Raw genomic sequence first — 23,835 nt, 5'->3', positions numbered from 1 at the left:
TAAAATGGGGACCCAGATTGTTGGGGGCATTATGCTGACCTTGTAAACCGCTTAGAGAGGGTTGTAAAGTACCATGAACCGGTATATAAGTCTAACTGCTAAGGCTATCCTTAAAATGTTATATTCCCTGGCCAATTTAGAGTGACCGTAGATGTATTTGTCTACATTGATATTTTATGCCCAAATTCTTGTATATTTGGGATTGTGTCTAATTAAATATTTGTTTTACTTTGTATATTTGGATATCATTGTTCTTTAAATTGGATTCCAGGTGTTTCTCCTGGGTGAGGTGAACCTATGAACCACAACATAACATAGCATTGTATTTATGTATTTATTCACTCACATATATAGTGCCCCTCCTATTTGCAGAATATGTCAACAGTATAACATCTATCAAAATTTAAGATAAAACCAACTATAGGAACAAGAGAATAAAATCAAGAGCAGAATGGAAGCCTTTTTATTTTTTGAGATTTGCAAGCAAATTGAGGAATTTGCCTTAAGGCAATACCACAACCATAAGCCAGAAAAAATCACCCTTATTACTGAAATATGTTTTATGGCTTAGCATTGGCAAATGACAATAAGTAGTTATAGCCTTTCTTATGCTTTCCCAGAAAGCTAATTTGAAGAATAATTGATTGTCAAGAGACCACATGGAATTCCCAAGTCTCTATTTTCTTATTTGACCACTGCAGTAATATTTTTAAAAATCTATTAATAGGGAATACGGATTGTCTTACCTTTCTTTGAGAGCGAGCATTGGTTTATGGACTGCAATTCTGTGTATCATTCTCGTTGCGACTGATGCAAGTTCTTTGGTGTGCTATATTACTCGGTTTACGGAGGAAGCTTTTGCATCTCTTATCTGCATCATTTTCATTTATGAGGCCTTAGAAAAGCTCTATCATCTCAGAGAAACATATCCAATCAACATGCATAATAACTTGGAACTTCTAACACAATACTCGTAAGTAAGATTTTCTCCATTAATTGTTACTGATGTTATTTGCCAAAGGGAGAGTTTCTACTATGAGAATTAGGGAGGAAATGCCAAGTAGGAAGAGAAATTTGCTATTTCTTGCTAAGGTTTGACCCCCCGCTTCATGAATGTCAGGTTGATGAAGTTGTCAAGATCATCATGATCACATTGATATCTGTTGTTTGTCAATATTTTAATTAGATTTTTAAATAAATGGGCTATATAAGAATATGGACTCATAATCTCCCCTTTTCTTATTATCATAATTATTAATTTTGAAGTTGCATTATATTCTTTCTTTTTTAAAAAATAATTTTTTTATTTTTTATTTTCAAAACAAACACAACACATCCTTCTTTACATACTGTAGAAAGTGTATCAGTTGGTTACAAAAAGACTTTCATGCATCTCTTCCACAGTCAATAAACATAATTCATATTAACTCAAGTATTTTAACTCAGATATTTATACGTTACCATCATCATACCTCCATTTTCATTTGACTATAATTGCTTATATACTTTCTATACTGTTTTTTCTGTTCATATAATAAAGGAAATGGTTACAAATTTAAAGAAAGGTAACCTGGTGTTTTTCAAAATGAAATTTTATTTCATGAATGTTTGAGATTTGAGATTTGAGAAGTTTATTTATATGCCGCCCTTTTCCCTGGGGGGACTCAGGGCAGCTTACAACTCGAAAAGGGGGGGGGAAACAAACATTTAACACGTAGGACAGTACGTCATTAAAAAACACAACATTCATACCATTCGGGTGGGTTACAGTTTTAGCCCCAGGCCTGACGGGATAGCCAGATTTTGAGGGCTGTGCGGAAGGTCTGGAGGGTGGTGAGGGTACGAATCTCCATGGGGAGATCGTTCCATAGGGTCGGAGCTGCCACCGAGAAGGCTCTCCTCTGCGTGGTTGCCAGTCGACATTGACCGGCAGATGGGACTCGGAGGAGGCCTAATCTATGGGATCTAATAGGTCGAGTGGAGGTGATTGGCAGTAGGCGGTCTCTCAAGTACCCAGATCCACTACCATGAAGGGCTTTATGGGTGACAAGTAGCACCTTGAAGCGTACCCGGAGATCGACAGGTAGCCAGTGCAGCTCGCGGAGGATAGGTGTTATGTGGGTGAAGCGAGGTGCACCCACAATCGCTCGCGCGGCCACATTCTGGACTAGCTGAAGTCGCCGAATACCCTTCAAGGGCAGCCCCATGTAGAGCATATTGTAGTACTCCAGCCTAGAGGTCACAAGGGCACGTAATTAATAGATATGGTAGGATGGGGCTGTTTTTTTTCTTTTTTTAGAGAAATGTCTTTGTGTATTTCTCCTTTTGAGATAAGAGTAGTGTAAGTCACAAAATTTCAGCAATTGAGATATTCTGCAACATAAACAATTCAGCAAAACCATTCTGAATCATACAAAGCGTTCAGCTAACCCTAAAATTAATTATACTTTGTTCTACTTGAATTAAATGAAATAACCCACTCATTTGGTAGAACTAAGTTTATGCTAGCTTAGTCTTTATCTTAGTCCTAATGCTAAAAATCTGACTAGTTTGTGGTTAAACTATGTGGTTGCATGGGTTTCTCTCTGAAAATAACCTGGATACTGCAGTGTAAATGCTGTGAATGTTGTGTGCCTGTATAGGTTTTAGATACCATATAGCAGTGGCCCCCATGGAAAGATGTTTTTCTGTGAACCAGAGATGTGCTGCCTGCATCCCATGGATGGAGCTCCACTTGTTTACGCAGCCCATTTCTGGTATACCTCAGAAAAATAGGGACCACTTTGGTGGGAATGTAACTAAGTGCCTTTGGCGTTTAGTCATGCCGGCCACATGATGGAGACGTCTTCGGACAGTGCTGGCTCTTCGGTTTGAAACGAAAATGAGCACCGCCCCCTAGAATCGGGAACGACTGTATCTCCTTCCCTTTCTTATACTCTCGTGAATTAATGAGGGGACTTTTGAACCATTTGAGAAAGCTATTTTGTGGGCTTAATATATGGTTTCTCCCTTGTCATCTTGGTAACTAGCTTCATCTATTTCTATCAAGATTATCTTCCTCTCTACAGCTTTGAAATACTGTTTCCCGATAACTATAACATTGTTTGGGATTTGATGCCAAGGAAAGACTGGCTTTTTACTTTTACACTAAAATTTCACAACTGCAGCCCACTATGTTGTATTTTACCTTATAAATGTGGGTGACATATCAAGGTGTAATTGCAATTATCTGTGAGGAAAAAAGTCAAGGGGGCTACCATTTGAAACAACTTTCATTCAGATGCAACTGGCAGAGAATGAAAATGTTCATACTGTGAGAATCCCATTGAAGTGGGATGAGTGGCGGAAGGGAGCTGAGCCATAAAATATAGCAAAGGTAGAAAGTTACTGAGCTGCAACTCCCATAGTTCCTTCACATTGACTATGCTAGATAAACTTGATAGGTGTTGAAACTCAAAGCACCTACTAGATGCTAGATTACCGATTCCACTTTGGTGAAAGAGAAGATGCAAAAATGAAGAGATGACAATGGGATTAGTGAGGAAGCAGCAAGATGATGGACAGGATCCAGTGACTGGTTTGCCTAATATGCTTATCTATAATTTTGTAGTGAAGTTTGTCTCAGTGTTGTGAAAGCTGTGAAATCCTTTGTTTTTCATGGAGGTACGTATACTGAAATTCTTTCTGGAATTGTTAATTGTCAAATATTTCTAAAGAAATCAACATGAAATCTAAAGAAATCTAAAGAAATCAACAAGTATCTTCATGGCAATTGTAACTGATGTATGAGTCTGCTCATGAGTTGTTACAGTAATAAATTCTGAAAGACCTTTTCAATTTCTAAATCTATATCAATTTCTCACTTCTCAGAAATAGCAAATGAAATTCTCTGTGATTTTTTTTATTGCTAGCCATTATTATTCATAAAATAAATATACACACCTGCTCATTTTGTCTTTTTCCACTCCTTTAGCTCAATACATAATTTCACATGACATATAATCCCCAACACCCCTCACCCAACCCCACTATCTATGAAATTTGTCATTGGGCAAACATATCACTTTACTGATGGATAGCTGATGGATAATATAAAGGCATCATATGTTTTCCAAAGCTGAATAGCTAACCATATGGTTGCAATTCTCTGAGTACTTACTAAAAGTCAATCCAATGAATGTCAATAAATTTTATTTCTCAGTGGACATGTATAGAAAATAGATATATTTATATAGAGATTCTTGTGGGGAAATCAATTAAAGGGGAAATCAATTAAAGGGTATATACTGAGTTTATAACCCCTTGTAACAGTCCTTTGCCTTGTATGAATAGTTTATGTCCTTAGTACAAGAATGCCTTATGTGTGTGTGCCTGTGTGTGTATCTGTGTCTGTATGTATCTCTGTGTAATACTTTATTACTGGGTATAAAAATAGGCCTTCCTTGAATGTTGAATGATACCTTTACACTTACCGGTACCTCATAATGGATTCCACTGTAGATACTTTCTTATCTATAAGTGAATCTATAAGCGGAATTTATATGCCACATTTTCCTATTATTATTATTAAGGGTTTTTTTACATTTATATAACTGTCTACCACAGGGTAGATGGTCTTTTTGATAATCATTCACACATTTTTTTAGGGTCTAAGGGCCACAGGGATAAAGTTGGCAGGGTTGTGGGCTTCCTTTTGGCAACTCAAGTTTTGTTATTCACAGTTTCATGATCCGTAGTTTTATACCGGAATGGAATCCTCGAGAACAGCAATGGTTGCTTGTTCAGCAAGCAATGCTCCAACATTGAAGTGTTGAATATCCACCTTCACTGAGAAGCCCTATCCCTTTTTTGCTGTGTGTCCTGTAAGTGTTGACAGGGTCTAAGTGGAAAAAAATGAAGACAAGTGTTCCAAATAAAATGTGAATGTTTATCTCTTTCATGTGCTACCCCTGTGAGGTAGTCCAGAAAACAACCACAACCAAACTCTAGTTTTTATTGTAAGGTTACTTTAACAGAATCTTGCGAGACTGAATGCATTTCTCCTTTTCTTTCCTTTCACTAGGGTGGGGCCCTTCTGAAATATTTCCCATGCCATCCCCCCTTCTATAGGCCGAGACATCTTTGCGTGCCAGTTGTGCTGTCTGCAGCTCTTCCTCCTGTCTCCCAAGGTCACCCCCACATGCCACTACTTCATCAGAATCAATTTTCCCTAGATAATATTCAAAAATTGATTCATTAATTTTAATCTTTACTTTGGCAGTTCTGTTCTCTACTTCAAAAAGGGATAAATTGATGTTTTCTAACAAAAAAGAAAAACTAATTTTTTAACCAGACGTCCCTTGATTATTAACAGATTATATTGAATAATTTCAAAGAGCTTTGGCTTGGCGGTATGCATATGACAATCTGTCCATGGCATACATTTAAGAATTGGGAGCGTAATATCCCACTGTGAAAGTTCTTTAAGGTGCCAAGTTCATGTCATTCTGATGAACAACTGACCTAGATTCTTTTAGTTAAAGGATGCTGCTATTACTTGTTTGTTTGTTTGCTTGCTTGCTTTAATTTTGGGGTTAGGTCTTATATTTAAAACCTGTAAACCCCAAATATCTTTGAATCCTAAGTATGAATGAGGGGACTTAGCAAAGGTGTTTGTGAGTTGGCCTCACAATCATCTGCTCTCTAGGTGTAGGCTCCAGAGGTGGTATTCTACTGGTTCAGACCAGATTGCCTGAACCGGTAGAGGAAATCAGGGGTGGTGCCGCCCACCTGCGCCCGGCTCTATAGCATTCCATTTAGGCCATTTTTTTCACCAAAAGCGCATGAATGGAAGGATCTGCACAAGCACAGAGGTTGTGAGTGCATGCGTTCACATTTGCAAACCTGTAGGGAAGGTAGGTGTATATCACCCCTGATATACATCTGGTCCATTGTGAGACTTCAGCCTCTTGGGCACTGGGAACTGAGTACCTTCAGGAGACTTGTACGTGCTCACATTTGACTTAGCACCTTTGAAACATTAGTGAAAAGAGAACATGAACATGTTCTTTTATTTGGTGGGAAATTTGGGTCAATGGTGCCTGATTGGACAGAGGAGTCTAATAAGCACAATCTGTATCTGTATATGGCTGCTTCCTTAATGAAGCCAAATGCACAATCTCAAAACATGGTCCACAGGCACACTGATGTGGGAGGGATCTGGACTCCATCCATCCTGCTTCTGCTAACTCTTCATACACTCATTGAGCAACCTTATACTTTGCAGTCATCAAGGGACAAGAAGCATTGCATAATGATTGTAATTAAGATAAATTACACTCAATCTAACCAACTATGTGCCCTTACTATGGGATGTTCGCTGGTATCAAATAACAATGGAGAGAATGTTTCCTTCCTTCCATCCTTTCTTCCTTCCTTTCTAGAGTAGTTCCTTTTCAAGCATATCTGTAAACATTGATGTAGAGTAAGTCTCCTTGAAGTTTCTGTTGCAGAACTGTTTAAAACTAATTTTTTTAAGAGAAGGAGAGAGAGCCCAACAGTGAGCATCTCCCATATAAAGTAGCAACGAGGTACTGAAATCTTATGGACAGAAGCTCATTTTCAAATTTTTACTCTGTCTCAAATAAAACAATAGAAAAACAACAGAAAACAGTCTTAGAAGAACACCGTATGTCATTCACACACACAAACATATACACAGATGCACACCCATATGATTACATATGTACACATATAGTTAAATACCCGCTCATGTACATTGGTAGAGAATTCAGTCTCCAATGTGGTGCTTTTGTCAGACAATGTGGATGTTCACACATATGCTCTACATGGGGCTGCTCTTGAAAAGTGTTCGAAGACTTCAGCTAGTGCAGAATGCAGCCGCGCGAGCGATTGTGTGTACACCCACATTACACCTATCCTCCGCGAGCTGCACTGGCTGCCCATTGGTCTGCGGACACGCTTCAAGGTGCTAGTCGTTACTTATAAAGCCCTGCATAGCATCAGACCTGGGTACCTGAGAGATCACCTCCTGCCAATTACCTCCCAAAGACCAATTTGATCGCACAGGCTTGGCCTTCTCCGGGTCCCATCTGCCAGCCAATGTCGGCTGGCGATCCCCCGGGGAAGAGCCTTCTCTGTTGCTGCTCTGGCCCTCTGGAACGAGCTCCCCGTGGAGATCCGGACCCTTACTACCCTCCCAGCCTTCCATAAAGCTGCTAAGTCCTGGCTGTTCTGACAGGCTGGGGGCTGTTGAAGTATCCAGCCCCATTTCAATTGTGAATGTTGTGTATTTTTAAATTTTTGTATCGTCTTATTTATCCCCCTTTCCCTATTTTATTGTGAGCCGCCCGGAGTCCTTCGGGAGTGGGCGGCATACAAAACTAATAAAACAAACAAACAAACAAAGAAACAACACAGACACTCCTGGGGGGTGGGATTCAGAACCACACAGGCTTTCCTAAAGTTGCTCAGTGGATGTGGAATGCTGGTGATTGACAGAGGAGGGGATAGAATGGAGTCCCTGATACTCTGAAGACTGATGATGTTACCTAGTCTGGTAATGAAACATCTGCAAGCAAACAGCTTAAAGAGCAGCGAGGATTCCGTAGTTCCATCCTGACCTACAGATGCACTCTTCTGTTTGGAGCAGAGTATTTGGAAAACTTGTACAGGTGGACAACTCTCTTAATCAACTGCCCCTATTTTTAGTTTCAACTGCCTAAGGCAAAAAAAATCTTTCTAGATCTGAGGATAACATTTGTATATGTGTGTATCTCTCTCTCTCTCTCCCTCTCTCCCTCTCTCTCTCTCTCTCTCTCTCTCTCATTCTCTCTCTCTCTCTCTCTCTCTCTCTCTCTCCCTCCCTCCCTCCCTCCACCCACCCACCCACCCACCCACCCACCCACCCATTTATATTCTGTGTCAAAGTTTGGGATGGAAAAGCTCATTATCTGCTTTAGATGGTTGCTTTATGAAAAGCATTTGTCTCTTCTCTTTTTCTTTGAAACAGTATATAGAACAAACTTCCTCCTTGGACCCACAGTTGCTTTGGCGTTGCTTTTTTAACGCTTGGATACCTACATGGCATCTTCTGTAGTTCTTTCATTTGGCTTCACAATTCATTTTTGACATGTAACTTTAACAGCAGCTGAGAAACAGGAAAAGTATATTGCTGTATGACAAGTTGGAGTATTCTTGCGTGTCCAGACATTTTGATAAAACTGGTCCAAATCTCTTTTGCACTACTATTTGCTTCCCACAACAGGAGGCAAATTGTTGTTGTTGTTGTTGTTGATGATGATAATAATAATAATAATAATAATAATAATAATAATAATAATAATAATTTCAACGACTATGGCACAAACCAGCAGTGGTAATTCCAGTGGTAATTGGCACACTGGGTGCTATTCCAAAAGCACTGGAATTACATTTAAAACAGTTAAAAATTGACAAAATCACCATCAGTCAAATGCAAAAAGCTGCACTGCTTGGATCTGCACGTATATTACGAAAATACGTTACGACGTCCTAGGCCCCTGGGTGGGGCCCGACTAGTAACCAATGCCAAATCCAGCGAAACAACTGGCCGCTGTGATACAATTGTGTAATAATAATAATAATAATTACAAGAAACATCAATGAAGCTGTAGAGATTGTAAAACAGCAGATAACAGCAACAGCTAGAAAAATTGAAAGATATGAGGCACGAATCATCCAATATAAACAAAATCAGCAATTTCGATCAAACCAACGGCATTTTTATCAAAGTCTTAATGTGAATGGTGACACCAAAAGTGAAAAACCAGAAAAGCAGGCCACAGTTGAATTCTGGAAAGAATTGTGGGAAAATGCAAAGAACTGAGTTGGCAGTAGGGAATGAGATCTACGGAATGGTTAATATCAAGTGAGGAATTTTCCAGGGTGATTCACTTTCAGCTCTTCTCTTCATCATCGCAATGATCCCACTATCAGTAATCTTAAAAAAAATGAAATTAGGCTACCAAACAGCCAAAGAAGCTGAAAAAATGTTGCATTTACTATATATGGATGATTTGAAACTCTATGGAAAGTCAGAAATAGAAATCCAATCATTGACAAACACAGTCCGAGTATTCAGCACCGATATTTCAATGCAGTTTGGCATGGAAAAATGCGCCACTGTATCCATAAAAAGGGGCAAAATCACTGCATGTGAGGGAATTGAAATGCCCAATGGCCAATTAATTAAATGCAAAGAAAATGAAGCCTACAAATACTTAGGCATTCTGCAGTTGGATAACATCAAGCATGGAGAAGTAAAAACTATTGTCAGGCGAGAGTACACCAACAGAGTTAGGAAAATTTTGAAATCTAAATTGAATGGTGGAAATACAATCAAGGCCATAAATACCTGGGCAATACCAGTTACAAGATACACAGCTGGTATAGTTAACTGGACACAAGCTGATTTGGACATTTTGGACCGAAAAACCAGGAAACTAATGACAATGCACTACAGTTTACATCCATGTGGTGATACTGATAGACTTTACCTGCCCCGAAAATCAGGTGGCAGAGGATTATTACAAGTGAAGCAAACAGTTGAAGAAGAAAAACATGCACTGGCTGATTATTTAAAAGAAAGTCAAGAACATCTATTAATCGAAGTAAAGAACAAAAATCTACTGAAGGCCCAACAGACGAAACAAGAATACAGAAAAGATGTGATAAAATCAAGAATGGAGAGTTGGCAGAACAAAGCACTGCATGGCCAATTTCTGGAAAAAATAAAAGATAAAGTGGACAGTGAACAAACTTGGTTATGGTTAACAACAGGTACATTAAAGAAAGAAACAGAGTCACTAATCCTGGCTGCGCAAGAACAAGCTATCCGCACAAATGCCATTAAGGCCAAAATCGAAAAATCCTCTGATGATGCCAAATGCAGACTTTGCAAAGAAGCTGATGAAACTGTTGATCAAATACTCAGCTGCTGTAAAAAAATCACTCAGACTGATTATAAATTGCGGCACAATTCAGTAGCACAAATGATCCATTGGAATTTGTGCAAAAATTATAATATTAAAACAGCAACAAACTGGTGGGAACATCAGCCTGAAAAAGTCACCGAAAATCAGATGGTCAAGATCTTGTGGGATTTCCGTATACAAACGGACAAAATACTGGCGCATAATACACCAGACATCACACTGGTTGAGAAAAATAAGGTCACAATCATAGACATCGCAATACCAGGTGATAGCAGGGTCGCCGAGAAGGAACATGAAAAAATCGCAAAATACCAGGACTTAAAAATCGAAATTCAACGACTATGGCACAAACCAGCAGTGGTAATTCCAGTGGTAATTGGCACACTGGGTGCTATTCCAAAAGCACTGGAATTACATTTGAAACAGTTAAAAATTGACAAAATCACCATCAGTCAAATGCAAAAAGCCGCACTGCTTGGATCTGCACGCATATTACGAAAATACGTTACGACGTCCTAGGCCCCTGGGTGGGGCCCGACTAGTAACCAATGTCAAATCCGGCGAAACAACTGGCCGCTGTGATACAATTGTATAATAATAATAATTCCACAGTCCTAAAGGTGCTTTTTCAAAAGGCAACTGGACTTTGTTTACACAGTACAGTGTTATATCATTCCAAATTAAATGGCAAAAATAAAATCTCTTGTTTTGTTCCTGAAACATGATAAAAAAAAAAACTTTGATGGGGCTTGAAGTTGCAAACAGAATTACCCTACTATATGATCTTTTTTTGTTTTCCAGCCGAATCCCTTATTTTATAATCCCTTTTTCCTGTTTAGACCTAACCTTTTCAATTAGTTTTGCCACAAATCCCCGGATGACAATCATGGAGATTGATATTAGCAACCCCATCAAGCTTAATAACAGAACGGAGGCTTTTTATGCCCAGGTTCAATCCCCGGGTTGGTATTAAAAAATAAATTAAAGATTAATATTCTGAGAGAAAGGTTTTTCTGCTTGAGATAATCTGCTGAAAGCCAGAAGGAACAACATAGGACTGGGGTGGGGGTGGGGTGGGGGTGGGATTAATGTTCCATTTTATCTTAAATGAATTGTGGCTTAACTGGGGAGGATCCAAGGTCTGAGGCGGGTGGGCAATTTGAAATGTTGAGAATGTGTGGCACTCCTGCAGAGTACAGGTAGTCCTCAACTTAAAAACCATTCATTTAGTGATCATTCGAAGTTACAACAGCACTGGAAAAAGTAATATACGACCATTTTTCGCACTTATGACCATGGCAGCCTTCCTGTGGTTCTGTGATCAAATTTCAGATATTTATATGTACTATGATGGTTGCAATGTCCCAAGGTCATGTGATCACCTTCTGCAATCATCTTGACGAGTAGAGTCAATAGGGAAGCCAGATGACTGGCTGATGTGTTACTAATTTAACAACTGTGACAAGAGAGATCGCAAAAGGGAGCATAACTTACTTAGCAACTATACTGCTTAACAATGAAATTTTAGGCTCAATTGTAGCCATAAAGATTACCTGTATCTACTGAGCCCAAAAAGGAGAATATTTGTAGCTCAGGGTTGAAATGAGGGGTCCTTGGTGTTCTCTGAGCTTGGTTTGTTTTCTTAAAGATGTTTTATTGCCCAGACTAGGTAACATCATCAGTACTGATCAGCAAAGTAAATGATTACCAAATCCAAAACCCAATTGTAGGAAATTGGTAAAAGATACAGGAACAGAACAGTGACGAAATTCAATTTTTTTTTACTACCAGTTCTGTGGGTGTGGCTTGATGGGCGTGGCATGATATGATGGGTGTGATTTTGTGGGCATAACTTGGTGGGCGTAGCAAGGGAAGGATACTGCAAAATCTCCATTCCCTCCCCACTCCTGGGGCTAGCCAGAGGTGGCATTTGCTGGTTCTCCGAACTACTGAAAATTTCCACTATCGGTTCTCCAGAACCTGTCAGAACCTGCTGGATTTCACTCCTGGAACAGAATGTGTTTCAGCTATTATTTGTTTGCACCCTTTTCTTGAGAATAATTCAAACTGAATGATAGTAATGTAATTATTGTAATGATATAAAGGATTTCAAGGGATACGAAGTTAGGAATTCCAACATAATAGCAATGCAGAGAACTGTTAGAGAATGAAGAAAGGCTGTGTATTTGTGCACTTTTTAAAATGTCTGAATGTGGACCATAGAATTACAAAAATGATTCACAACAGAGTTATATATTGTCTCCTGCTTATCGGAGAACTTTTTCAATGCTGCAGTCATCCTCAATTTACATTGTAGTGAAGTGTATGTCTGAACAGAATAAAAAATTTGTTCTTCTGAGAACCTAGTAGAAACAGAAGTTTTGAAGAGCCATCATCTTTTTCAAAATGGAGCAATGACTGAAAATTCAATTGAATTGAATACTTTATTTGGCCACAAAAGAAATCTGTCTCCGATGCAGAAGCTCTCAGTGTACCTGCAGTGCAACAGAATAATGATCATCACCCTCATCATAATGCCTATAAGAGGGGGTCAGTAAGAAAGATAATAATAAGAATAAATAAAAGATAAGTAATAAAAACAAATGGACTGAGGCAGAGATTGCATCTTATAGAGGGCTTTTACAAATGAATCACCAGGCCACTTTTGGAATATACTATGAAAACAAGCACCCTGTATACTGTAACATTTAAGAGAAGAGAGAGACACGACTGTATGTATTGACATACAGGAGCAATTCAATTCCATTGCTGCATTGCTGGGACTGGAAAATTATGTCTGGTATCATTCAGAGCTGTTTAACCCACTTCAATTTATATGTGATTGCCCAAGAGGAAAGGATGGTGAACTAAATTATTCATTTCTAATTGAGAGAACATCAACCATTGATTTGTTTTTCAGATGCAGCTGTGTGGAACCAGATGACCCAAGCAATACTACCTTACAATATTGGCAGTCAAAGAACATGTCCTCATATGAGATACCTTGGGCAAATCTTACTGTGACTGTAAGTATGCCACCAAATCATATTGTAAATTCAATCAAGGTGTACCTATGGGATATATCTGGGTAGTATACAGAGGCTAATGGCAGGCTGTTCTCCCCAGTCTGCAAACTACTTTCAATATTGATACTTCATTCATTCATTCAATATAGATCTCTCCTTGCTATTCAACTGAGTATCCAAGATGATTTGTTGTAGTTGTTAGTTGCATATCTGACCCATCACGACCCCATGGACAACGTTCCTCCAGGCCTTCCTATCCTCTACCATCCCCGGAGTCCATTTAAGCTCACGCCGACTGCTTCAGTGTATCCATCCAGCCACCTCATTCTCTGTCGTCCCCTTCTTCTTTTGCCCTCAGTCTTTCCCAGCATTAGGCTCTTCTCCAGTGAGTCCTTCCTTTTCATTAGGTGGCCAAAGTACTTGAGTTTCATCCTCAGGATCTGGCCGTCTAAAGAGCAGTCAGGGTTGATCTCCTCTAGGACTGACCAGTTTGATCGCCTTGCAGTCCAAGGGACTCACAGGACTCTTCTCCAGCACCAGAGTTCAAAGGCCTCAATTCTTTGGCGCTCATCCTTCCTTATGGTCCAAAATTAGCAAAAAAATAAAACATAAAGGGCATAAAAACTCTCAAAACAGGAATTACGATTCATGCTAAAACTAGTTAACAAATCAAATCCTGGAAAATAAGATGTGCCTTGACTATTCTGTTAAAAGTGTTCACTATGAAGGGAAGAAGGAGAATCCCCCACCACTTTGCACCAAATATGCAAGATAATTAGGGATCTACTCTAAGAAATGTGGCTTTGTGTATTTCATTGGACTCCCTGGAAAAAAAAGCAGATTCTGATCTCACAAGGGAACTTACTTGCATCAAATGTTTGACCTGGAGGCGAAGGAGGTTCTTTTGATATCTGCCCTTGGGGTCACATTTCATTCCATTTAGAAAAACCCCTTGTCATCCGTACAGCATTTTCAGTAGGCCATAAGATAGCAGGAAAGTCATAAACACAAACTCTTTTTTACCAGCATGTTGAATGTGAATCAATATGATGTTTTTTATTATGGTCGATAACCAGGAAACCTACTAAGATTGATAGCACAAGAATAAAAACAAAAGCAAGCAGGAAGGGATGAAAGCAGGAGATAAACTGACCCTGCTTTCTGCATAGTAGCCCCTACCTTTTGGATTAATCTCCTCCAAGGCAGCTGTGGAGGCACCACCTTATTGCAATTCTCTATAAACAGTTCAAGCTCTTCCATCCCACCATACTTTGGGTACCTGCAGTGATGGGATTCAATTTTTTTTAATTACCGGTTCTGTGGGCATGGCTTGGTAGGCGTGGCTTGGTGGGTGTGGCAGGGGAAGGACACTGTAAAATCTCCATTCCCTCCCCACTCCAGGGGAAGGCTACTGCAAAATCCCCATTCCCTCCCAATCAGCTGGGACTCTGGAGGCAGAGAAGAGATGGGGGTGGGGCCAGTCAAAGGTGGTATTTGCCAGTTCTCCCAACTACTCAAAATTTCCACTACCAGTTCTCCAGAACTGGTCAGAATCTGCTGAATACCACCTCTGGTACCAGGTAACTGACCGTGGGCACTTATTCTGAGTTTCATTTTGGCTTTTCATTTGTGGTTAATTTTTGTTTTTGGATATAGCTTTGGAAATGCTTATTATGTTTTATTTTTGAAATAAATAAACAAAGAGAAGTCAGACAAAACACTGCTTGTCATTCTGCCTAAACAGTACATAGTAAGGATAACATTAATCTGAGTGGCCTGAGAGTGTGGAGTTGTAAAATGTATGCAACTATCTTTAGAAAAGCAAAAAGAAAAAAGAAAAGAAAGAAAGAAAGAAAGAAAGGAGCCCCAGCATAAGTGATATAACTTCAGAGGGACAAAAACAGGCTATGTACAGAATTTTCTTTCCAATACATCACTGATGATGAACTGTGATCATCATTAGCTTCTACTAAAATTGAGTTAAGGATCTTTGTAACATCTGAATGACTTGGCTTCCTAAAAATACATGTCTTGGAAGACAAGACTGGTCTGATTGCCTTCCGATGTGCATAACTCTCTGATTTAATCCTAGTTTGACTTAATCAAAGCTTGTTGTTAATAAATTTATGTGTCTTGTGACAAACCTGCCAATAATATGAGTACAGATCATGCTAAAGAAGAATAATCTTGATAATGAACCTAATGTAAATGTGTACTGCTATTGTTATTCATTTATTATTATTATATCTATATCATCATCCTGGTAACATTGGGTTCTCAGCGCAGAACTTCCAAATATTGGAAAATATTTCCAAGAAATTTCAACTGTTCAGATTCCACTAGTGCAGAATTGTGATACAATCTGATTTGTGTATCATATAGGAAGAATATCATATTCTTCTTTAGCTAAGAATAGCGTGAGTCCTACGCAAGACATCACAAGAATATTGCAAAGGCTGCATGGTTGCAGCAGGAATATTTGTGATTTAGGGCACTTTAGGAAACGGTGTGTGGCATATTATGTGGTTATTGGATACCCTTTTGGTTGCAAAGAGCCACACTGAATATGTGGGATGAGGATATTGTTAAGGGCAGCAATAGGAGGATCTTGTCTTAAACCTGTATGGATGATCTGAGTTGCTTTCCACACATACCCCTGAAGTTTTTGGGCTAGGAAGGACTAAGTCATCCTAGATGACACAAAGGAGTATTTAAAGGAGATACATGCAGCCATGGGGTTATTAATTTCAAATATAAACCATATTTTTATATGAATACAATTATTTAGCCTCTTTTGTGGTTGAAAAATGCCAGGCTTGCAGGAGAAGCTAAAACAAATGGAAACAAAGGGACATTTTTAAAAAAAATATATATTCCAATCTGGTGTTCTCAGTGCTATAGTTTTTAAAACTGCAGGCTGGTTTAAGCACCCGGGTTATGCAAATACTACAGCATCACATTTGTTAGTGTCTGTGAACCCGAAGGAAAGTTTTGAATTATATATTTCCTTCTTCTCTGTTTTCTTTTAATATATTTAAACAATCAGAAGCGGTATCATTTTAATTGTTTCCTGGGTATTATATACAGATATTCTTATCAAATAATCTAGATTTTCCATTTGCAAAAAATTCCACTTTCAAAATGTTCTCTCCTCCACTCCCTTCCCATTTAAAGAGGGGAAAACATCGTCTAGGCAAATTCCCAATAATCTGTCAGTTCAGCCATATAGACTACTGTATAGTGCAGTTTGCTGACAGATCTCATTTAAATGGTCTTTTAAACATTTGCAGTGAACAAATGAGCATATTATGTGCTGAAGGGTTTGATATGGAAATACATTTTAAGGAAGATTCTGTACATGTTTGCCGAAAGTGTTTCTGCACATAGAAAAGCACCATGAAAAGCTTGGGAATAGCATGTGGAATGTGTGCCTTTCGGAATGAGCATTCAAATATTTGTCTGGACTATGTCAAGTTTTATTATAATATGGTTGTGTGGAGTCTATCTCCCCCTGGTGGCAAAAGAAAGTCCTCTCTAATGTAAAACTAGCAGAAACCATTTAAACATTTGTATGTTAATCTGATGTTTTCCATCAGACCAACTTCCAAGAAGTTGTGCTTTACAAACCAGTTACTTGACACTGATCCGGAGGGAATGGTTTTGAGCTTTTTAACTGTGTACTTCATCCAGCTTTTCCTGCCTTAAATTGGTTGTTAAAACTTAGTTAATTTCTTCTAAGACCTGCATTAGCAACATGCTAAATTAAAACAAAACAAAATGAACAAAAAACATTGCTACCAACAATGTAAAATAGTGATTGCTAACAAACTGAGATGAAGTGCCAGGTTAGAATAGACCTCAGAACCTCCTAGTAACAACCCTCATGTAACTATAGTCATTAGCTGGTATGAAACATGATATTAACCAATTCTGGATCTCCCTTTGTTCCTCACTGTCTCCCAGTTACATTAAACCACAGTTAATCCATTATGGTTTTGAGTCAATTAATTGTTCTGAAATTACTCTCCGAAGCTGATTTAATGTTTTGACTAATTTTGTGTGTGTTTTAATTGGAGCCAGAATATAAGGGCCAAAGAAGAGAGAAACAAAGGGAAAGCTAATACAGAAAGATATAATTATGCCTCTAATTTCTGGCTGTTAAACTCGGCTTTAGGATTCCAGGAAGCAAGCATCCAAGCTAGTCCAAGCTGCTGGTTCAGAATTACTAAGAAAGCATCAGCAAATCTGAACGGGACATGTGACCTCATGTAGCATCTAGCATGCTGCCATTAAAATCACTTTTTATTTTGGGCTCAGTACTGTGAAGGATGAAAAGCAACCCCTTTCAGTGCTTGCGAGTCAGAATTAGCAAGGGGAAATGATGCTATTTAATCTGTGGGGTCCTTGCCGCTCTCAGAGGTTACTGTTTTTCTTGAAGACATTTCTTTACCAAACTCGGTAGCATCATCAGTACGCTGATGATTATGCACATTTTAATCTTCCTCCGGTGTTTCCAGACAGCAGGGATAAAAAGACGTAATACTTTTTCTAACTTCTTTAGCAGCCGAATTTTGTATGCTGCCAATTGCACTATCAATACAAATCCAGAGCCAATTCTAGACTTCCAGATTAGAGTTTCTGTACATAATATGCATATTTCTTTCAAACATGTAAGGTATTGAAATATACAATGTAAATTATGTATGGGGTTTTAAAAAATGTCTACAATAGCCTTCAATGTAAGAAAGAGTATTACTGATCGTGTAAAGTCCTGTCTTTGGTTTCTTTATAACAGGGGTGGGGAATTATGTGTCAGAGTTTGTTGCAGAAATCGATCCAGAAAGCACACACAGATAGCTGATTCAGCAGGATTCATTAACGTCTTTATATACATAATAACACATGAGTGTTATTACAATACCAATAGTGGATTCTCCAATGTGGTAGCAGTTACAGGCAAAACACAGGCAAAGGAGAGATTGGCTTCCAGTTTCAATTCAGAGAACAGACTAGATTAGTTCTGTTACACAAAGGCAGAGCTACATAGGTAAGCCATGCCCAGGCTCTGAGCTGTCTGGCATGGCTCTCAGTCGTCAAATAATTCCCATTGGCTGACCAGTTGCCATGCCCATATATTGGCTGATCTTGTTACCATGTTCTATTTCAGCCAGTCCCCAATGGCTGATCTATTGCTATGTTCTATTCCAGTTCATGAATATTCTGACACTATGCCCCTTTTATGACTTGCAGACCAACTCCCAGAATTCCTGAGCCAACTATGCTGATCTCAGGAATTCTGGGAGTTGAAGTCCACAAGTTATAAAGGGGCCATATTTCCCCACGTCTGGTTTATAGCATGCCATCAGTTAGCAGACAGAAACAGTGCCTTTACTTTCTCTGCTAGGAATGCCAGAATTGGAAAGGGATATTTGTTGGACGAGCCTGTGGCGAACATGAGCCTTATGTTCCAGATGTCCTCTTCTGGTCAGTCATCTTATTCTTTTCTACGGTCATACTGTCGTCCACACTGAAGCAGTTCAAGACTAGCCGATACTTCCCAACCAAGGTAATTTTTAAAAATCAAATCATGAAAGAAATATTGCAAGCACATGATGCAAGACACAGTTACCCCTAATTTAATTGTTTAATTGTATCATCTTGGTTCTGCAATGCGGGACAGCATTTTAAAGAAGTTTAATACCTTCGGGGCATTGATATCTAAGAATAGCAATGGAGAGGAGAGAAAGTATGTTTTAACTTTTCTTCTTGTTCCAAACTGGGCAAGAATTAATTCTCAGCAAAATAAATAAATCAGAAATTTTAAATGTACAGATAGTCTTTGACTTTGCAATGTCCCACCGTCATGCAATAACCCAGCTTTACCATTGTTGATCCAATACTGTGGTCATTAAGCAAATCTGTTATTCACTATGACGAGGTTTTGCTGAAAACTAGAAGTAAATGTCAGTTTTCAGTGAAAATGTAAAACGTGGTTGTGTGAACATGACATGTTGCAAATGGCTTGAAATATAAGTCAGTTGTTAAGTACCCAAAATTTAGTTACATAACTTCAGAGGGCTTCAGAACTGGTTGCAAGCATGCCTGGAGAGTCCATCCTAAGTCAAGAGCTATCTGTATGCTTTAAGTGTCAGATCCTCCGTCGGGATAACATATTTTAATACAACAGGGCAGTTTTAGGCATATTTGCACCTGAAGCCAAAACTCAAATGCTTCTGCATCCTATGGTCTAGTGCTACCTTTGTGTGTGTGAGAGAGAGAGAAAGAGGGAGGGAGGGAGAGAGGGAGGGAGAGGGAGAGAGAGAGACATTTGTCTGTGTTGAATAATTGTCAAAGCAGCTGTACATTTTTCAGGTTCACAAAGAAGACTTTAAAAAACAACAAACTGCTTCACAGGTAGTGTTGTGGCCCGCCAGCGAAGCTGGTGGCAGACTCAGACAGTGAGGAGGTTGGGGAGGAACATGGGTCAGTTCTGGAGTCTGGAGAAGGCTCTGATGAGTGCTCTGCATTGGAGGCAGAGATGGGGCGGGTTCATCGGACAGTTATCAGCTGCCTTTGGAGTCAGAGATCAGTGGGGCAGAAGAACAGCTGGAGCCTGTTCCTGATGTGTGCATGCACAGAACTGCCAGGAGAAGGGAACAGTTAAGGAACAAAGACACAGGTTGATGGTGAATGACCCCTCCCATAGGGAATAAAGAGGAGCAAAAAGGGAGTGGAGTTTGCAGGAGACAATTAGTTTGCTGAATTGTGAAGATTTGTTCGTGACTCTCAGAGACTCCTTGCCAAATATTTTCTTGTACTGCATTGCGTTTGGAAGATATCGTTTGGCAGCTCTCCAAGCCTGATAAGGTCTGTGGTTGTAAAGTCACCTTTGAAATACTGTTAGCTTAATAAAAAGGGGTTTTGTCGGGACAAGGACTCTGCTTTGTGATTTTGTGAAACCTCGGTCAGACAGGTAGCATTTAATCTGTAAGGTTGTTGATATCATTAACAACCCACCTAGTAATTGCTTTTTCTTCCTGCTCATTTATGAAAACTCTTTGCATTCTCAATGATGATTGGCTTAATATTTACAGGTACGGTCTGTGATAAGTGACTTTGCCGTCTTTCTCACCATCCTATCTATGGTGATAGTTGACTATTTCCTTGGGATCCCATCACCAAAACTTCAGGTTCCAAATGTTTTTAAGGTAATTCCTCATCAAGTTATGATAGACCTCACAAAAACATGGCATTGGCTATGACCAATGCATCTTATAGCTATTTCATGCTGAACTTGATTGAAATATCAGGGATATGAATTTTGTATAACACATTTTTAATGGAGGAATTTAAGAATAAATTCAAAGGGTAAATGAAGTACAGATTGCTTTGCTTAACTAAGCTCAATAAGGACTTCCTTGTCCCGCTCCAATATCTATGTTAAATCCCTAAAGATCTTGCAGTATTAACAGTGGAATCCTGTGTAGATTTTTTAATATGTTCCTTATCACTTACTCTTTTGTATTTTAAAAACAAGCACTATGGACAAATGAAATTTGCAAGGATTATTTTTTTTAGTTCTAAACTATCACCAGAGCTATTATAATGGTCTGAATCTAATGTAAAACATTTTGAATTTATAACATGTGGCATATTTTGCCCCCTTTTTAAAAGGGCAAATGATGTTTTGATTTAATAAGTTTCAACCGTCTGAAATGTACTTGAATTCTTTTAGCCTACCAGGGATGACCGTGGCTGGATTGTCTCACCTTTGGGTCCGAATCCTTGGTGGACAGTCCTAGCTGCTCTAATTCCGGCTCTTCTTTGTACCATTCTGATATTTATGGACCAACAAATTACAGCTGTTATTATAAACAGGAAGGAACATAAGCTAAAGGTAAGAAAGTAACTCCATCGAAGTTATTTTAACCTTTTACTTTATGATTCCAGGCTCTCCGCATATTTTTAAATGCAAATTATCTTCTTGACAGCATTTAAAAATAGGTATTTGTATCTTTCACTACAGATTGTCGGTAGAGAGGGGAATATATTTCTTGATGCAACAGGGGGTTAATGCATGTCACAAACTGAGAGGTTTTTTTTTTGTTAGCATGAATAGGCAAACTTGCTCCAGCATTGATGCTGTTCTATAAATATTGTCTGGCGGAAGATTTATGCAACAGTTCTATACATCAGGTATGAAGATGTAATTTGAAACTGATTCCAACACAATTAGTGGACTCTGATGTCGTTTTGAATTGCATTATAGATCAGAATATGAAGAAATAAATGACAGTGATCCTGTAAAACAATCTCGTCAAAGTTACTGTTTCCTGGATCATTTGGGTTACAATTTCTGTCGTCCATACCCTAACTTGGCTAATGTCTAGAGTATTGAAGGTTTTAATCTAAGATTATTAGATTAGGAGATATGGGAATAAAATAACACCCTTGAAATAGTACAATCTATCAAGCATTGGGCTGTGATTTCTCACCTGGATAAAGAATGTATAGCAGGAACTAAAGATACATCTGATCTTGTGTATGAATGTGAATATTTCCCATCCGAAGCCTTCTAGATGTATTGGACTACAGCTCTCGGAATCCTATCTAGGACAGAAGATATTAGATTGAGAAAAGTTGATATACTATAAGAGGGGAAAAAAACAGGAGAAAGTTTAATACAATTTATGTACTATTTCATTTATTGGCATATGAACATTTATTAAGTGCAACGGTTGATTCATATTCTAAGTAGATGTTGCCTCCTATTCTTCAAGCTTTGTCTGTTGTCATCTCTATTTTAACAGAAAGGCTGTGGCTATCACTTGGACCTGCTGATGGTGGCCCTCATGCTTGGTGTGTGTTCAATCATGGGCCTGCCTTGGTTTGTGGCTGCCACTGTTCTGTCCATCTCTCACGTGAACAGCTTAAAGTTGGAATCCGAATGTTCAGCTCCAGGGGAGCAGCCCAAATTTCTTGGCATTCGTGAGCAACGGGTCACTGGGCTCATGATATTTATCCTGATGGGCTGCTCGGTTTTTTTAACCAGAGTGCTTAAAGTAAGTATACACTTCATAAAACCAAACTAAAAATGAATTGCACTTTACGTACATCTGATGTCAATTTGGAAGACATGGGTCCTGTAAACAAATGATACTTTCGCTATGCACTTTTTTGTCCATTTCACAATAAAGCATATGTTTTGGATTTGGAAGTCCATGGGTTCAAATGTTGGGTATCTCTATTTTAAACAAAGGATTTTAGGTTGCAAAATATTAGAAAGGTAGGTGGATGAGATCCTGGAGAATTATTGTCCATCCAGATAGACCTGACCTTCATAGACTAAATATTTGACTGGAAAGACTGGATATGATACTGGTATCATATCTTTACAATCTAATTCAATATGAGTAATACTCATTCAGTAATAATTTGAATAATTCTAGTAATGGTTAACTCAAGCTCCCTGTGCCATGTAGAATCTTTAACATTTCAATAATGAAGTAATAAATTGGCATTTCATTTAATAAATTCACAAAGAAGATATGGCCAAATTCAGAGGATTGTTAAGATAAGGTCTTTTTTCTCTTCTAACAGCTGACCAGCAGCTTATTTTTAAGAAATCTATTCTATTTGAGTCAAGAGACCTTGCTGGGCATGATAGAATTTCAAGAGAAACTTTTCCTTCTGTGAAGAAAGCTGAATTTGAAGCAGGGTGAAAGTCAAAGATTTTGAAAAATACATTTTACATATTATGTATATGGCTGGACTCTCATAATCTTTTTACTGTGGTTTATTGAACAAGTTTGGGAACAAAAGTTTGGTAACAAGTGTGGAAACAATGTTCCCACAACATTGTCAAATGATTGACTAAGACTGTATTACTATTCTTCTCCTCATCCTTCCTAGTACCTATCTCTTCCCACTTATGAATATAACCATGTTGCTGTTGAATGTTTACAATTTATATTGTTTTATTTCTTTCCTAATATGATTTGATTGCTTCTAGTAACGTATGTTGTATCTTATGATTCTTGATGTATTCTATTTTATTTTTCTTTATGTACACTGAGAGCATATGCACCAAAGACAAATTCCTTGTGTGTCCAATCACACTTGGCCAATAAAGAATTCTATTCTATTCTATTCTATTCTATTCAAGTTATGATGACCCGTTAAAGCCATAAATTGTAACCCACAATTTCTGAGTTCACTCATTAAGTTAAGTTTAAAAAAAAATCAATACAGCATAGCTCTGCATGTGAACCCTGCAGGCCAATGTTACAGCAATGAAGCATCATCCATGGAGGTGGACAGTGTCACCTTCAGTCTGCTCTTATGTGAGATGTTGATGGAAAAATACAGTATGAATAAATAAATTGCCAGGTTCTTCATTTTTTCATGCTGCCTGTCACTACCAATTTACTGAGACGATATACATTTTCCTTCTACTCTTTGCAGTTTATTCCCATGCCAGTACTTTATGGTGTATTTCTTTACATGGGTGCCTCTTCTCTCAAAGGAATTCAGGTAAAGTGGAGGATGTGAAATATTTATGTTTCTGTCTCTTTTGTTGCCGTGGTCAACACAGCCAAGTTATTATTGCTTGCTATGCATTATTAAATTGGACACCAATGTCAAAAAGTACAACCTACATAAAAAGAGGTGGCTAAACTTCAGCATTGGTAGCAAAACTCTGAATCATATCTCTAGACTGCCAGAATTATAGCTTGCATCTGACATATTACTGGGACTATGATCCTGTTTCCTTTCCCACCACTTCTTGCCATGAGTTTCCTGCTTGGGAAACTTAAAGACACAATAGCTAGTAA

At 38.5% G+C, this 23,835-nt stretch overlaps 1 protein-coding gene across 7 annotated transcripts in view; it reads left to right on the top strand.

Moving 5' to 3' along the window:
- Nucleotides 1-23,835, top strand: part of SLC4A10 (solute carrier family 4 member 10) — a 182,039-nt gene that overhangs the window by 139,638 nt on the left and 18,566 nt on the right. For all 7 annotated transcript variants that reach the window (XM_087709787.1, XM_087709772.1, XM_087709766.1 and 4 more), the window contains 7 exons: nucleotides 728-973; nucleotides 12,895-13,000; nucleotides 18,405-18,566; nucleotides 20,095-20,208; nucleotides 20,736-20,897; nucleotides 21,811-22,062; nucleotides 23,465-23,533. In XM_087709787.1, the coding sequence (XP_087565913.1) occupies nucleotides 728-973; nucleotides 12,895-13,000; nucleotides 18,405-18,566; nucleotides 20,095-20,208; nucleotides 20,736-20,897; nucleotides 21,811-22,062; nucleotides 23,465-23,533 (1,111 nt within the window). The remainder of the gene's footprint in view (nucleotides 1-727; nucleotides 974-12,894; nucleotides 13,001-18,404; nucleotides 18,567-20,094; nucleotides 20,209-20,735; nucleotides 20,898-21,810; nucleotides 22,063-23,464; nucleotides 23,534-23,835) is intronic.

The sequence above is a fragment of the Thamnophis sirtalis genome, unplaced genomic scaffold, assembly GCF_051295495.1.
Source record: "Thamnophis sirtalis isolate CommonGarterSnake01/CBP01778 unplaced genomic scaffold, rThaSir2_p1.2 scaffold_1, whole genome shotgun sequence".
Taxonomy (NCBI): domain Eukaryota; kingdom Metazoa; phylum Chordata; class Lepidosauria; order Squamata; family Natricidae; genus Thamnophis; species Thamnophis sirtalis.
The sequence above is the reverse complement of the archived record's forward strand: the minus strand, read 5'-3'. Positions and strand labels throughout refer to the sequence as shown.